Source organism: Arachis ipaensis, chromosome B8, assembly GCF_059453495.1.
Source record: "Arachis ipaensis isolate K30076 ecotype BB chromosome B8, ASM5945349v1, whole genome shotgun sequence".
NCBI lineage: Eukaryota > Viridiplantae > Streptophyta > Magnoliopsida > Fabales > Fabaceae > Arachis > Arachis ipaensis.
Window position 1 is genome coordinate 26,083,282 of NC_142443.1, and position 16,449 is coordinate 26,099,730.

The window sequence follows — 16,449 nt, forward strand, 5'->3', positions numbered from 1 at the left end:
CTTTTATAATTTTTTTTATAAAGAAATAAATAAAGTAAACAAGAGAGTACACCGTTTTTTAATGTACTCAACTTATCAAAATTAAATTCTCTATTTGTTACCCTTTAAAATATATCTTTTTTTTTGGATTGAGCCAGCTCACATCATCAACAATTAGATTATATTATCGTCTGTATGCCACGTTTTTTTTTCTCACTACCAAAAATTATCTTTTTAATTATTATAATTTAAAAATCATACTTATAAAATTCGTATAAACTTATCTTTACTCAACAAAATTATATAATTATATATATAAAAAATTTTAAAATAATAATAATTATTAGTTAAAAATCAAATACAAAAAAAATAAATTTTTAAAGTATTTTTTATAATTTAAAATTAATATTAAATTTTAAAATTTTAAATTAATTATGTTACGTCTATATACATAAAAAATTTATTAACAAATTATTTATTTATATATTAAAATATATTAAAAATAAGTAAAACATCACATATATTTATAAAATACATTAGGATTAATTTAATGTTTTTTATGTATATATAATAGTTTTATTTAAAATAAAAAATAATTTATATTAATTAAAAAATCCTAAATTTAATTCTTAATTAAATAAAATTCTGATACATCAATATTACATATGCCTAGAAAAATTATGGTTCAGCTTTTTTATAAATTGAATTAAAACTACACCAAATCATTTTAAATGATTTAAAATTTTCTTACATGGTAAGTTAGTTTATCAATTTATAATATGCGTATTAGTTTAAATTTATTTATATAAAAAAATCAAATTTTAATATATAAAATACAGTTTACTTACAATTAATAATAGTCAAATCTTAAAAGGTAATCCAAAATCTATAAAATTAAATAAATAAAATAAACTAAAGAGTACATTTTTTTAATATATTGATTCTCTCTTTACAACAAATAACTCAAATTATAAATATTTGTTCTATCTCTCAAGCATACTACGTCTATTGTTCTTTTTCTCTGATGCAATAGTTAGTATAAGATAAATTTTCAAAAATTAAAAAGTTTATTTTTATGTATGGTATTTTGTATATACACGAGCGATTTTGAAAAAAAAAAAAATAGACACTTTTTTATTTTAAACCAAACTAAAACTACAAAACATGGATTTTAATAAATTACTTTTTATATTAAAAAAAAGACAATATATCTGTATAAAATGAAATATAGAAACCTTTACCTGATTATAACAAATGGAAGTACTTTATCTGCATGTTTTGTTTCACTCTCTATGTAAACTGTGGTGGGTAATCACGATTTTAACTTTAAACGTAAACTGTTCTAGGTAGCTACGGTTTATATGCAATGAAATTTCAACGTAAACCGTGGGAGGTAGCCACGGTTTATCTTTGGAAAATGCCAGTCAGAAACCGTTGGTGGTAGCCACGGTTTATGAGTAAAAAATTGTGTGCATAAAACATGGTGGACTACCACGGTTTATGCAGGATATAGTATAAATATAGAAGCCGCTGTGGTCATGGCGGATCACATTTAAGCTATAGCAAATTTTGTGAAGTTGGGTGGCTGAGAAAGAATCGGGAGCTTTGATGTTTAGGGGCCGGTTTGAGGTTTTGAACCAGTTGGATGGTGGATCGATGGAAGACGAAGGTCGCATGTACCGGTTAAATGGCGTTGCGCATGTGGCTGGATACATCGAACAAGAGGTTAGTTAAAGAAGTTTATTGTTATCATTATTCATATTATTATTATTATTAATGTTAGTATTGTTATTTTATTATTATTATTATTATTATTATTATTATTATTATTGTTATTATTATTATTGTTATTATTGGGAGTTGGTAGTATTCTAATTATTGTTGTTGTCAGTATTGTTATTCTTGGTATTGTTAATTTTGTTATTGTGGTTATTATTAGAACTATTGTTATTATTAGAGAAAATATAAAACCAATGTGGGTGTATAACTACTTTTTTAAATTATATTTACTGTTATTAGTATTGATCGTATGTTGAGGGTTTCCTTATCCATATTTTGCAGCCTAGTAGGGTTATTAGCGGTGTGAGGAGACAGCAGAATATGCCTTTACACGACCAGATTATACCGTATTTGGAGACCGCGGGCTTGTATCACTTGGCTAGGCTGAACAGTCAGTGGTTCTGGGTTGATGAGCCTCTACTTAGCGCATTCATTGAGAGGTGGCGTCCTGAGACCCACACCTTCCACATGCCGTTTGGGGAGTGTACTATCACTTTGCAAGATGTGGCCTATCAGCTGGGTTTGCCCATCGATGGGGAGCCCGTTAGTGGGTGCCTGACTGAGTTTGAGAATCTGATGGAAAACGGAAGACCCGCATGGGTGTGGTTTCGCCAGTTGTTTGGGGAGTTACCTCCGCAGAATAAAATCAAGCAGATGACAGTGTGCTACACATGGTTCCATGAAAGGTTTCGGGTTCTCCCAGTAGATGCTAGTGAAGAGACCGTGCGTATATACGCGCGTGCTTACATTCTGATGTTGTTGTCCTCTCAGCTATTTGCGGACAAGAACGCAAACCGGGTTCACCTTCGGTGGTTGCCTTATTTGGCATCGATGGACGACTTGGGCCGATATAGCTGGGGGTCGGCTGCACTGGCCTGGTTGTATAGATGTCTTTGTCGTGGGACAAACAGAAATGTTGTTAACTTGGCCAGTCCACTACAGCTTTTACAGTCTTGGATTTTTTGGAGGTTTCCCAGTTTGAGGCCTAGTGGTTTTGATGTGTTCGGGTTTCCGCTTGCATCCAGGTACAGTTTATTATTTTTCGTGCATAACTAGTTCAATTACCTGTGTTGTTGTTCGTTATGACATTCCTTCAATGAAACTTGTAGGTGGGCTACATATCTACCGAGAAACGATGCAGTGGATCAGAGAGTGGTGGCTGCACGCCTTTCTTTGGATAGATTGCGTTTTCATGATGTGAGTCGTTTAGTTATTGCTCTTACAAGTAGTCGTTCGTATTTACTCTTATGGTCTTAACTAACGTTACCTTCTCCGATGCAGTTTGTGTGGGAGCCTTATTCATCTCCCGAGGTAGCTGCTGTTGTTCATCCGGAGATACTAGTTGATGAGCACCGTAGGCTATGGACGGCGGTCACTAGCCTGATATATTTTGCTGCGATTGAGTGGCATCAGGTGGATAGGGTGGTACCGCAGTTCGGTGGTGTTCAGCATCTCCCTCAGTTTGCTCTAAACATAGATTGGCTCCATGCGAAGGATGGAAGGGGTGGAGATCGATGGTTCCCCAGATATTATCAGGAGTGGCATTTGCATTGGGAGAACCGGGTTGATTCAGTCATACCGGTCGAGCAAGTAGCTGACCCCGGTCCATCAGCTGAGTACTTGGACTGGTGGTGCCGTGTGGGTCACAGATTCCTATCCCCAGATGTTGCATTTCATGATCTGAGGCCGATTGTTTTGACCGAGGAGGCTCGTCACAGAGGGTCGTCGCAGGCACCTCCCAGGGTGCAGGTTCCCGACAGGCCGGACAACAGGCAAGTGGATCGGCGTCGCCGTATAGGCACACGTACCACCGATCGAGAGTGGCGATGGCTCGACGACCGTTTGGATGAGGACCTAGTAGGTGCTGATGATAGAGGTGTTGTGGATCATCGTGTTCCTCGACGTAGAGCCAGACGACAGGGTGGACGGGATGGTCGTGGACGGGCTCGAGCCACAGGTATTCGCTGACTTTACTACCGCGGTCGTTGGCATGGACATCGATAATCCTATTAGTCAGTCAGAGTTCTTAGGGATATAGCAGACATGCTGAGGAACGATGATGCGACTCATTATAGGCCACAGATGCCTGGGGTTCATTCCCAGTTTGCCGAGTACCAGCCACTAACTCAGGATGTTCAGCCTCAGTTGCCAGTTGACCTCAATGAGCCTGCAGCTTCCCCATCTGACCCATGGTTCGCATTAGGAGGGACCCCAGCATCAGGTGCCAATCCACATACACCGCATAGGCCTTCAAGTTCTGGCACACAGCAATACCCTCCACACTTCTCCACTCTAAACTTGGAGGCTCTGGGTCAACAGGCAGATCAGCGACCGAGGAGGGTGAGGCGTCCTCCTTTGTGTGGCACCGGATGTCATCTGCTTGGTCATTTCGACGATGATGATAGTGACACCATCGAGTATTCTTATTAGTATGTTATTTGATATGTATGTGATAATTATATAGGTTTTAGGATCTATGGCTAAGAACTATCTTGTCACAACTATTACGCGCATTCATAAGAATACCTAAGTGTGGCAATTAAACAAGTAAAGTTAAAGGAGTCAAACAGACGAACTTAATACACTAAACAACGGAACGACATTGATTGACTCAACCAACCTTACATTACTGAAATTAAGACTTCCTAATACAACTTAGACAACAACCTTACATTACTAAAATTAAAATTTTCTAATACAACATAGACAACAACCTTACATTACTAAAATTAAAATTTCCTAATACAACTTAAACAACAACAACAACAGCATATACGTCATAACATCTAACCATCCCCGCCAGCTGTATTTCTTTGCTGGTCACAGTTCCTCCGCGTATGACCAGGCTGCCGGCAGCGGCCACATCGCTTCGGCTGGTTCACATCAGACTGATCCATGCTTTCGCGGATCCTGGTTGCCTTCGGACGACCTTCCCTTGTACGCCTCATGTTGGGATCAGGAATGACAGTTGGTCCAGAATATGGGGGCCATAGGCCTTCTGGGATAGGCGGAACAAACCCGTGCTTGTAAACGTTAAACAACTCACTCATACGATACACCTCGTGAACATATGACGCCCAATTCAGGCGCGAGTGGGCGCAACACGCAATGGCGTGATAACATGGATAATGGATTGCCTAAAAGTGGCCACAATCGCATGAGTGATCCCTAAGGGAAACTCGATAGCTACCTAGCGAGAAGTTCCTGGTCGGTATTGTCTCAGCCACTGTGTACTCTGATTGGTGCCTGTCATATAACGTGATGGTGAAGCACCTTGAGTCTCTTATGTTCCGATCAATAGCCTTCACCAACGCCTGACAAAATTCATGCCCAGATCCAAGTTGTGCCTCTGATGTCTGTCCGCGGACCACAAATAGCTCAGCAAGCCTCCCGTAAGTGGACTTAACCAACGAAGTGACCGGTAGGTTGCGAGTTTCCTTTAACATAGAATTCACACATTCACTAATATTGGTTGTCATGTGCCTGAAGCGCCTACCGCTATCCTCGTATTGGGTCCACTTGTCATACTCCATCCGGTTGGCCAAGTCACACATGGTTGGATTCTCAATCCGCATGATGCCAAACCAGTAATAAAACTCTGTTTCAGTTTTTGTATATGCAGCATTCACCAGCATCCTCCTTGCATCTTTACCCTTGAAGCTAAGGCTAAAATTCGCTGCCACATGACGAATACAGTACGCTCGAAAAGCACGTGGAGGCAGCCAACCATTCTCGGGGGCTTCAAGGGCAGCCTTGATGCCATTATGCCTGTCAGAGATAACAAGTACACCCTCTTGTGGCGTCACATGCGTTCGTAGGTTGGACAAAAAGAATGACCATAACTTTGCATTTTCTCCCTCCACAAGGGCGAAGGCTATCGGGAGGATGTTCGAGTTCCCATCCTGCGCTATCGCCAACAGTAGTCTGCCTCCGTACTTGCCATACAAGTGGGTTCCGTCAATACTCACAAGGGGCTTGCAATGCCGGAAGGCCTCGATGCAGGGCGGAAATGTCTAGAAAAGTTGATGAAAGTGCACCGTTGACTCATCGACCTCATCCCCAACTCGAACAGGAGAGGTCTTTAGCACAGTAACTGTCCCAGCCATGGTCGACTGTACCTCTAGCATCCAACGAGGCAACTCGGCATACGACTCCTTCCAATCTCCATATATTTGTGCTACAGCCTTCTGTTTTTCCATCCAAACCTTCCTGTAACTAGGCCTGAACCCGTAATCGGCTTCTGTTGCTTGTTGCAAGACCTTTATCGTAACCGCAGCATCCGCCCTAACAAACGGCAAAATCCTCGCACAGATAACATGGTAATCCAGCTGACGGTGATCACTGGAAATAGAGGTCGCCAAGCAAGTGTGCGAACCGATGTACCTCCTAACCTCCCAAGTGCTCTTTCGTGCACGCAGCGATATGCGAATCAACCAAGTACAATCCTTGCCGAACTCCTTGCATTTTCCATGATACTTCAGATGATCCGATTCCAAGACTTTGTACTCAACACCCCGACGAATGCTATAGTCCTTCACACTCAGCATAGCTTCATCTTTATTCTGGAATGATTGTCCAATCTGAAATTCTGTAGAAGAACCCCCAATTGTAGCACCACTGTCTGCCTGTTGACCCAGAGCCTCCAAGTTTAGAGTGGAGAAGTGTGGAGGGTACTGCTGTGTGCCAGAACTTGAAGGCCCATGCGGTGTATGTGGATTGGCACCTGTGTCATCATTGCTGTCCCCAATGATATCTACAGGCTCCTGGTCAGAGTCATCGTCCCGCATTGCATTCTCTACTCGATCAGGTTCTCCGAAGCCTTGAGCATCATGAATCATGCCACCACCGGTGCCCACCTCAAATGGCTGCTGCCAGACCCCAGGATTCTCCAACGGTACAGATCCAACTGTCTCCGTTCGATCTAAATCAGCCGCGAATGAAGGGAATGCGACCTGCGGAACAGATGGTCTTACCACAGGCATCGAACTAGACACACCGCCCACGGCAGTCGAGCTATGAACTGGAGCTGATGCCCCAGAACTATCGACACCAACCTCCAACTTCGCGAACAACTCGTGTATTCTGACCTCCGGAAAACTCCTAACACAATGAAACAGAACCCTAATATCTTCATCAGCCGCTAGCACAAACGTATCATACTTAACACCGGTCGAGACAACTGCGATGGGAATCTTGTAGAATAGCTTCTTCACCCACTTGTTCCTAAATACCCCAAGCTTCTGCGGGATGCTGTTCTTCACATCTGACAAAGTGCTTGATGAACTGATGAATACACTCAATGGTTCTCTGTCAGTGAACTTCACACCATATTTTTTGTTTCTTTTGATTTTTCCAGAGCAATGCACTAAGACAAGAAAACTCTCTTCCTCACTTGCCATTGTGATAATGATCTCTTCAGCAGCTTGAATCTCACTCACATATATATATAATTCCTCTCCTCATAAACCGTGGCAATTAACAAGGGTTTATGCCTATTCAAAGTCCTTCATAAACCGTTGCTGCTTACAAGGTTTTATGCACATTTATCTCCCTTCATAAATCGTGGTTGCCTCCAACGGTTTATGATCAACGTTCCTCACACGTAAACCCGTGCCAAGTAGCAACGGTTTACATACACTTACTCCCACGGATTACATAGTAATAAAAAAAAGACATGCATGTAACCAATTTTAAAATGTTGTAATCAGGTAACTGTGTTTCATTTTATTTACGTATATTGCCCTTAAAAAATATAGTTTTAATTCAGCAGTTTTAAATACAATTCCATACATTAATAATTTATTTAAATGGACTTCATAGATTGTGTTAATTAATATCTTTATTTTTATTTTATCTTTTTGTTTGTTACCCTTTAAAATTTCTTTTTTTTTTATTATGGGATGTCAACATATCGCAATATATTATCTTTTTAAAATAAAAAATAAAAAATAAATTATATTTACATCAATTATGGAGTGTAATACTTATATCTATAGATGAAAGTTTGATGAGCTTACAGTGTGGCAAAATTTGATTCCTTTAATGTTTTTACATTACAGTGCAATTGCATAGTTAGAAGAGTTGTATAAAGTTATTCAATTTGAGTGGGTGGGCCTTTATGAAAAAAAGAAAAAAAAAAGAAAAAAGAAAGAATATTCTACCTAAAAAAAATACTGAAATATTCTAAGAAATAAGAATATGTAAATAAAAAATATTTAAAAAATAATGAAAAATTAGTCTAAAATAGTTCAAAGTTACTATCCTTATATTTTTTTAATTGTTGTTTATCTTATTTTGTATTTTTTAATTATTATTAAAATAATTAAATAATATTATATGTAATAAGTGGTTAATTATAGATATTATATACATAAAATTATAAATATCAAATTAAATAAAATAATTTTGAATTATGTTTTTATAACATTGTTGATGTAAATATAAGCAACTTTTAATATTAACTAGGGATCTAAAAGTTTTTATAAACTTTTAAATTGTAAAGATTTAATTAAAAATTTAGTAAAATTATATAAAATTTTGGAGTAATTAAACCTAAAAATTAAAATTGAAAATTGAAAATTGAATTTAGACCCTTGGTTTTTGTTTTCATTTTAGATAATTTAGTTCACTAATATTAGCCGACTCCTGTGAAATCTAACTATGTTAGCCACTATTTGTCAAATGATATTGGCCTTTTCATAGTTTATGGAAGATTAGAGTATTAAATCTTACAACCCAAATGCCTTTGTGCATGCTAACCAAAATGACTAAAAATAAAGTAAAACAACAAAAAATCATTAGAAGTCTATTTATGAATTTCAATATGAAAAAACTATCATTTTTGCATATGAATATTTAAAACACTTGTAAAATTACCTATGGAAAAAAATTAACTTTATACATATAAAAAATGAGTTTCGTACGGACAAAATTTTTCAAACACTAAAAAATTATTATAAATTCGCAAACTATCCTCATCATCACCACTCTAACCACCATCATATCATCACTACTCTCACCACCATCATCATACTGTTTAACACTTGCATCCTCTTTGTTGGCAATTGATCCTCATATTTAGTTACTGGGTTAGCTTTAATATGAAATTTAACTTGTGCTTGATACTGGGCTAGTTTTTTCTACTATTATATAATCCTTTGTCCCTCCTACGATACAAGTCAATAACAAAATATAGATTAATTATGAATATCCAACTGTCACATACTACATTTTTTTTATGAACCCATACTATGTCAGTTTGTTATAGCAAAACATTAACCATTTCAATTAAAATAAAGGAAGCTAGAACAAGGCTGGATGAACTTACACTTTCATGTTTTAGGAAAAATAAAACACTGTCGCTTGGAGGAAGAAAAATATGTTTTGCAAAAAAGAACACTGATGAATCTTGTTTCTCTCCTCCTCTTTCTTCATATTCTCTTTATCCCCTTTTTCTTCTTACAATTTTCCTTCACACTTGAGGTTATAGTTTTCTCATAAAATTCTTTTTCTCCCTTCTTCATTTACTCATTTCACTCTTTTATTGCAATTTTTCAATTTGAGTTCCAATTTTGTATCTTTTTTAGTGAGATGTTTTCTTCTTCGAAATCAGGCAGAGCTTTCCAAGCTCAGATCCTCTCTCCTCTTTAATGGCATTGACGGCGAGATTTCTGGCAAAATCCTACCATTATGGTCTAAAGATTTAAGGAAGTTAAGGTTCTGAAGTTAGAGTTCAATAGAAATATTGAAAAAATACCAGGTTCAATTGCATTACTAGAAAGCTTGGTGAGTTTTGAATTTGGCTGTTAAGTGATAATAGTTTGAAGGTTCTGTTCTTGGTTTCTTAGAAGAGGTAGAAAGAATTGGAATGGTCAGAGAAGGTGTAAATGATGACAGCGGTGGTGAAAAAGATAAGGATAATTTTAAAATTTAGAATAATCTTTTGATATTTGAAAATTTTTGTCATACGAAATTCATCTTTTATGAGTATAAAAGTAATTATTTTCTTATTAATAATTTTGTCAACATTCTAGATATTTATAGGTATAAATGGTAATATTTGCTTTCAATGATAATGATGCTTATAAAAGAATTTTGAAACCTTTATAACAATAATAAGGACCTACAAAAAGAAAGATGGCAATATCATGATGCCAATCTTTTTGTTATGCATAAAATGTTCACAATGTGGGATTGAAATGTTTCCCAACTATCTTATGAATAATGTACACCTTAACTCCAATCTCATGAGTTATGTCCCTAATTTGGTGGCATTCTATCCATTCCATATTGATAGTCGATTTAACCTTTGTTAATACGTTCATAAATTAATGTAACGTGTCAAAAAAAGATTAAATCGACTATTATGACTCACGAATATGTAATTTGTATATAAAAAAAACGCCTTCATTGTCTGTTCTTCCATCTCAAGCAATATGAAAGCTCCCAATAGGATCTAGATACACTGAAACTTACTGGATTTAGCATTCAAAACCACCTGCGAAACAAGGCGATTAAGCCTTTCAGCTCCCGGACCGGGTTTGAGGTTATATATGTCCCCAAGCTCAGTACATTCTGGTTTTCCTGAGCACCAACCTCCCATTGTGAATAGTCCAGGGCTCCTATGTAGTAATGTGTTGTCTATCAAATCAAGAACAGGATCATCTCTAACGAATTTCCTTGCAAAGGCGGCGCCACTAGCGATCATTTTGTCTGTGTCCTTGATGGTTAGGATGTGGGGATGCTGCTTCGGAGGAATGTCCCAAGAAATATAATGCAAGTCACTGTTGACAACAGTTTTAGCCATCTCCGGCGAGTTGCACGCAACAGTATGGAAATAGCCTTCCGGGGAAGAAACGTAATTAGTGTAGTACATGAGAAGGGTCCTTGGTAGATTATCCCATCCCCAGATAACATATTCAACAAATTCGCGCGATAAAATCACCCATGCTGAACCTAAAATGTAGCAACAATAATTCATAAAAAAAATGGAAAGTGAAATAGAAAAAGAGTCCTACTTACTAGGTGACCAACAGTTATTTGGCCAACATGTTGCTAACACTCATAGAACTTCTCAAACATGTGTGCATGTATTCTGCGTCATGTGAGCGCAAATTATATTGATTCATGTGTGCATGTGTGCGTGTAAAGCCTAATAGAATGTCAAAAACATAGTGCATTGGTTAAGTGTTTGAAAATTAGTTTCTCATGGACCGAAAGAAGAAACTATAATGCCATATTTGTACACTAAGGTAGAAGTTGTTTGGAGAAAGAGAAACATATCTCTTTCTTGAGATAAAATTTGCCTGATTTTCTATCGTCTCAAAAATTGGGACAGCGAGGATAGGAATAGGGACACAATTTCTTTTGTTTTGTTTCTGTCTCAATGTCTTTGTATTTTCTTTCTGTCTTGAAATAGTTAACATTACCGAATACAAGCTATAAGAGAACAAGTTTTTGAAGTTGATCATGCATACATTGTAATTGTGCCTTAAGAAGCTATCTCTTATAGATAACTTATTGAAGTACAAGAGCAACCAACATCTCATCAACAAAAAATAAAAAGTTTACACAATTTATTTCTGGTTTCATTCTCTTAATTGACTATTCTTCTCCAAATTAGCATAAATGAACCTTTAGAAAAGTGTGATCAAACTCAATCATCACAAGATGAAAAAAGAAAACTAACCAGTGAATAGTCTAAATGATGTTGGCAAATTTCTATTAGGAGTGACCCAAAATACTTCAGATTTGTTTGGCTGGTAAAGCCCTGGATCAACAATCAAAGGCATCGCTCGTTTTTTCCTGCACAATGTGGTCCAATTCGGGATCATGTATAAAAGCAGGTTCAATCAAGATAATCAAACTTGAGAATTCACCTAACTAGTGGAACTCTGGTAAACTAGAATCGTAAAACTCAATGCTTGAACTCATAGGAGTATACATGTAAATCCATAAATTAGATAGGAGACCCAATTAAGTAGGGACTTCAATAACCTTGGATTGTAACGTTGTTTATGTCAGGGGGAAGGAGGGAGAAGGAAAACTTACTCCTTCCATCGTAACCGACTTGTGTGCTCAATGAAGTTAAGATTTCTATCTACCTCCAAGAAAGTATATAGAAGATCTGCAGAATCATACACCTGTATATTAGTCTAATAATCATTGAGCAAAAGAAGCTTAAAAATGGCAACAGAAACATTTCTTCTATAAGCCAAACAACTAACCATCTTGAGTCACAAGAGGGTAATCTGAAGCACTGAGATTAATAAACCAGTCCCAATCTTTGCTTCTCTTTAGAAGAATGGCACAAGCATGAAGGGTAGCAGCAACCATGGTTGGTCCTGTGTAAGTAATAATGTTCGCCTTTTGAATCACAAAAACATTTCCCCTCTCATTGAAGATATGCTGCTTCTCAACTCTCAAAGTAAGCTCATTCCTTTCCTGTACCGGGGACTCGAGGTCCAAATGAAGAACATAGTGGTTTAGCGGATGGTAAACAGCATGAAGAGTCCTCCAAATCTTCTCCAAATCGCCTTTCGAGCCGGCAATCAAATAGGCAAACCGGGGAATCACAGGACCAGATGGAGCTGGAGCAGGGGCAACCTTTTTTTCCATGACATCCGTGGTTTCGTTTGCTTGATGAGACGGGAGAAAGAAAAAGAGTGAATTCAGGGAGTGAATTGAAGATGCAACACCAAAGCTTGAGGTCACAACAAGAAACAATATGCAAACAGCTGAAGTTATTAGGAGAGGGAACAACCACTTCTTCTCTAAGTACAAGGACCCCATCATCTCTTTAATTAGAGCTTCAGGGATTCTTAAACAATTTTCATGAATCACTGAAACATATAATGTTTTTCCAATTCACCATCCATCATCATCAGCCACTAGAACATACATAGTTGAAATCCTCTTAAGGCTCCTCAATACTCTCTTCCTTTGAATAGTGTCTGTTCAATGAATGAATGAATCGATCAATAGCAAAGTAACAAACATGAACTAAAGAAATTCAATCTATACCTACTCTTTGATCATCCAGTAAGGGAACCGAATCATTAAAATATATTACAGAAATGAACAACTAAAGTAATTGTTCTTATCAAACCAGCTAAAAAGAAAAAGAAGATTTTTCTAAATCTGTTATTGAAATGAAAACATCATATCTAGAAGAACACAAGGATCCAAAAACGTTTCTTTGATAAACTGATGATAAATTCATCTCGAAAGAAAGAGGGAAAAGAAAAACTGAAATGGAGAAAAACCCGGATCAAAAGTTCAAATTTTGACGAGCATTAACATTGAGAGAGTAGAAAAGAACACGAGGAAAGGAACAAGAGCTGAAGGTTTAGCTCATAATGATGATCATGGTCATTATTATATAAAGAATACATGCAGCTGGAAAATAACATCAATTAATAATAATATAAAGTGGTTATAAGTTTTAACGAGAAACAGATCAACGTGAGTGGAGGAAGAGGGTGAACCTGCGTTGTGTTGTGATTGTGATGGAGATGGAGATGTTAAGAAGCATCCACGTCTAGGAAGAGAATAAAGATTATGAGTGATGATTTCAGATTTATTTTTTGTTAAAAAGGAAAACAGAAACCGATGAGAAACCAGTTTCTTATTCTGTTGGTGTAATGTAATCTTGTAACTTTGCTTCTCAGTGTTTCATTGAACGTGTCAGCCAAATTGGTGTTTTTTTTTTGAAAAAAAATTAATTTATTATTATTTTATTTATGTTTAATATCCAAGTATGCACTTATATTTCTTTGCGTCAATTTAATAAGAATGTAAGTAATGTGTATCCTAAAAGCATATTAAGATTATTGTAAATGAAAAAATGTTTATATTTGAGCTTACAAAATATGTCTAATTTATGTTTTTATTAGTGGACAAATTATATTTGAAATAAGACGGTACACAGCCGATCTAATAGTAACAAATTAAGTATATGTGTCTTCTTTTTATATGGGTTAGACAGACTTAAATACAGATCTTTATAATTTATATCTAGCTCGATTCAGAGAGTAAGGTAAATACTCTCTAACTACTTCAATTATCACTATTTAGATGATAACTAACTTAAATATGGAATAGATAATAATTACTCATTATCATTTAAAGTCATCCTCAAATAATGACTAGATTACATTTATATCTCTATAAATATTCTAACACTCAAGTATTTTTTTTTTAATCAAATCTCATTTAAAAATTACTTAAACTCTTGTTGATTTAGACATTAAAATTCTTTGTAGATATATCTTTTATTATTGTCTAGACAAAACCGTTGATAAACTACTATTTCGCTGAACAAATTGAAACCCTTATCCTAAATATTTAAATTTTATGTTTAGACTCAAATTTAATTTAGTTTCATGTAATATCTTAGAATATAAAATTTTAAATTTTTATTTTAATAAATATAAAATAAAATATTAAATATTTAAATTTTTATATTTTTTATTAATAAATTTAGTATATATTTTTAAGATATATATTAGTTAAACTAACCGTACTATATTTACAATAAAAATTAATTATTACATTAATTATTTATATATAAATATATGATTATAAATTTTTAATATGCAGGTAATTTTTTTTAGATAAACCCTTTAAAGTAATATAATGGATGATAAAATTAAGGATAAAGCATATTTTTTATCTTTGAAATTTGTTAAAATTTTAAAAACATTTTTAAATTTTATTTTATTTTAATTTTGTCTTAAAAATTTTTTATTTGCATCAAATATACTCCTAACAGCTAATTTTTCAAAAAACTTAGGTTCAATTCAGCAACAATTTTACAAAAATAACCATCAATACAAATAAACTAGAGATAATTGGCATGTATTATTACTGGATTAATCATAAATTTTTGGACAATTCACTTAAATAAATTGTTTAGAGAAGAATTTTACTCAAATACAACTTTCTAAACAGCAAGACGCAAATGCAATTTTTCATATAATTATAGAAACTGCTACTGGCAGTAATAGTTCAGAGGAGCATGTAAACCGCTACTGGCAGCCATGGTTTACATGGAATGTTGCGCAAACAGAAACCGCTATAGGCAACAGCGGTTTCTATACAAGTTGGCTTGGTTAGCGGTTTATGTGTTGTGCTGCGTGAACGTAAACTGTTGGAGACAGCCGCGGTATACGTTGGAAGTGTGTATAAAACTGCGGAAGCCAGCCGCAGATTCTTTGCTTGGTGTGGAGTTAGAAATTTGTTAGAGAGAATAAATTCTAGAGAGAGGGAGGAGCACTCTGGGAGCGGATTCGAGTTTTCTCAGTGATGCACCACTATTTTATGATATAGTTTGGACTGAATTGAGTGGGTTTGTGTCAACTAATCTCACACTTATTCATTGAAATTGCATGTTTTTTATTTCCTTCTTGATTTTGTGTTATGATTGAAAACTTGCTTCCTAGGCCTTTAAATTTGCTATATTTAATCCTCCTTTATTATAATTCGGTTGGCAGTTTTGATTCTGATTTTCGTAAATAGTCTCTGTTTGACGAACCGGACTCGATTCATGAGAGGAGAGAGATAATAGTATACTATTATCATTATATTAGTATTAGAAAATGCTTGAATGACATTATAAGGTTACCTGGTCTGTTTTTGTTAAAAACAGAAAATCGGTTTAACCGGGTTCACAATTTACTGGCGCAGCTTAGCACCAGCACTCTCTGATGACTTTAGCAATGCTAAGGCCTCATTATACATGTTTTATTCTCATAATAAATATGTTACTAGTGTCATTTATGCTAGTAGATCAGAAATTAATTTTTAGAGATGTTTTTACAAGTGTTCCGATACACCTAGTTTTAGTAGTTATACACCAGAGATATTTTAATATTATTTTAACCCACCTCCAAGCCAACCAATCACAACTCACCTTACACCCCCAAGACACTCCAAGGCTGGTCATTTATTCCCTTTGGCCGAAATTGAAAGGAGAGAAAAGAGAGAAAAGTTCATGAACACTTAATCTTCAAAGCTTGATTTCTTCTGAACCAAAACTCAAATCAAAACTCTGATTTCACCAGAATGATCCTCTCTTCTTCCTCTACATAACCATGTAACTTATCAAGGCTGAAAATAAGGTGAGATGGCTGTTCCTTTCCCCTTTCAATTTGGTTTTTAAGGAAACATGCTTAAACATGTGTTTTCTTGATGTTCTTCCTTAGGAATCATGCTTAACTTGACTTGAGGGCCAAGAAACGTGAATTTCCAGAAAGTCTAAGGTGAGATATCTCTTCCTAACATACTGAGTGAGATTTGGTCAGTTGAGAGTTTTTGGATTTAAAGTTGTTCTTGATGTGATTTAGGAGGAAAAAGTGCTTAAGGACCACCTGAAAGTATAACCGAATTAGGAGCAGCAAAACCAGGTAGGGTGTGACAAATTTAATCTTGATTGATTGTGTTTGAGATGTGTGATTATGATATGGTTTGGTTATGCTTGAAATTGATTGCTTATATGAGTTATTCTTGGTGAAAGTTTGTTGAATTTTTGATGAAATTTGATGATATTCAAGCTATGAATGTTGTTCTTGAGGGCAGCTGGAAAAACGAAACCCTAGAGCTTAAATTGAGGTTCAATTTGTGTTAAAATCATGTAGAAAAGATGGGGTTTTAGTGGCTGGAAATTTATTTTGAATTTTGGTAAAAATCGGT

General features: G+C 35.6%; 2 protein-coding genes across 3 annotated transcripts; one reads left to right on the forward strand and one right to left on the reverse strand.

Moving 5' to 3' along the window:
• The first annotated feature begins 1,501 nt into the window (after positions 1 to 1,501).
• Positions 1,502 to 3,726, forward strand: LOC110265269 (serine/threonine-protein phosphatase 7 long form homolog). The gene is made up of 4 exons (XM_088496150.1): positions 1,502 to 1,704; positions 2,041 to 2,783; positions 2,868 to 2,955; positions 3,040 to 3,726. Exons 1-4 carry the CDS (start codon positions 1,588 to 1,590, stop codon positions 3,724 to 3,726), a joined length of 1,635 nt encoding a protein of 544 aa, XP_088352276.1. The 5' UTR covers positions 1,502 to 1,587.
• A 6,117-nt stretch (positions 3,727 to 9,843) lies between these two features.
• LOC107614551 (Core-2/I-branching beta-1,6-N-acetylglucosaminyltransferase family protein) lies at positions 9,844 to 13,404 on the reverse strand. Of its 2 annotated transcripts, XM_016316741.3 has the most exons (5): positions 13,245 to 13,404; positions 11,985 to 12,710; positions 11,809 to 11,884; positions 11,447 to 11,562; positions 9,844 to 10,713 (listed from the first exon to the last, which is right to left on the reverse strand). In XM_016316741.3, the coding sequence occupies exons 2-5, from the start codon at positions 12,550 to 12,552 to the stop codon at positions 10,214 to 10,216; spliced, it is 1,260 nt and encodes a 419-aa protein (XP_016172227.1). In that variant the 5' UTR covers positions 12,553 to 12,710; positions 13,245 to 13,404; the 3' UTR covers positions 9,844 to 10,213. The 2 variants fall into 2 exon arrangements, with proteins under 2 accessions (XP_016172227.1, XP_088353816.1); XM_088497690.1 differs by having other exon boundaries at positions 11,985 to 13,251.
• Between the last annotated feature and the right edge of the window lie 3,045 nt (positions 13,405 to 16,449).

Bases quoted from the DNA above. Each gene is read 5' to 3' on its own strand.
- LOC110265269 (XM_088496150.1), top strand. From the start codon at position 1,588: ATGTTTAGGGGCCGGTTTGAGGTTTTGAACCAGTTGGATGGTGGATCG. The intron at 1,705-2,040 runs GTTAGTTAAAGA...CATATTTTGCAG, and splicing joins CTGGATACATCGAACAAGAG to CCTAGTAGGGTTATTAGCGG. The intron at 2,784-2,867 runs GTACAGTTTATT...TGAAACTTGTAG, and splicing joins GGGTTTCCGCTTGCATCCAG to GTGGGCTACATATCTACCGA.
- LOC107614551 (XM_016316741.3), bottom strand. From the start codon at position 12,552: ATGATGGGGTCCTTGTACTTAGAGAAGAAGTGGTTGTTCCCTCTCCTA. The intron at 11,563-11,808 runs GTAAGTTTTCCT...CACATTGTGCAG, and splicing joins AGTCGGTTACGATGGAAGGA to GAAAAAACGAGCGATGCCTT. The intron at 10,714-11,446 runs GTTAGTTTTCTT...GCTACATTTTAG, and splicing joins ATCATTTAGACTATTCACTG to GTTCAGCATGGGTGATTTTA.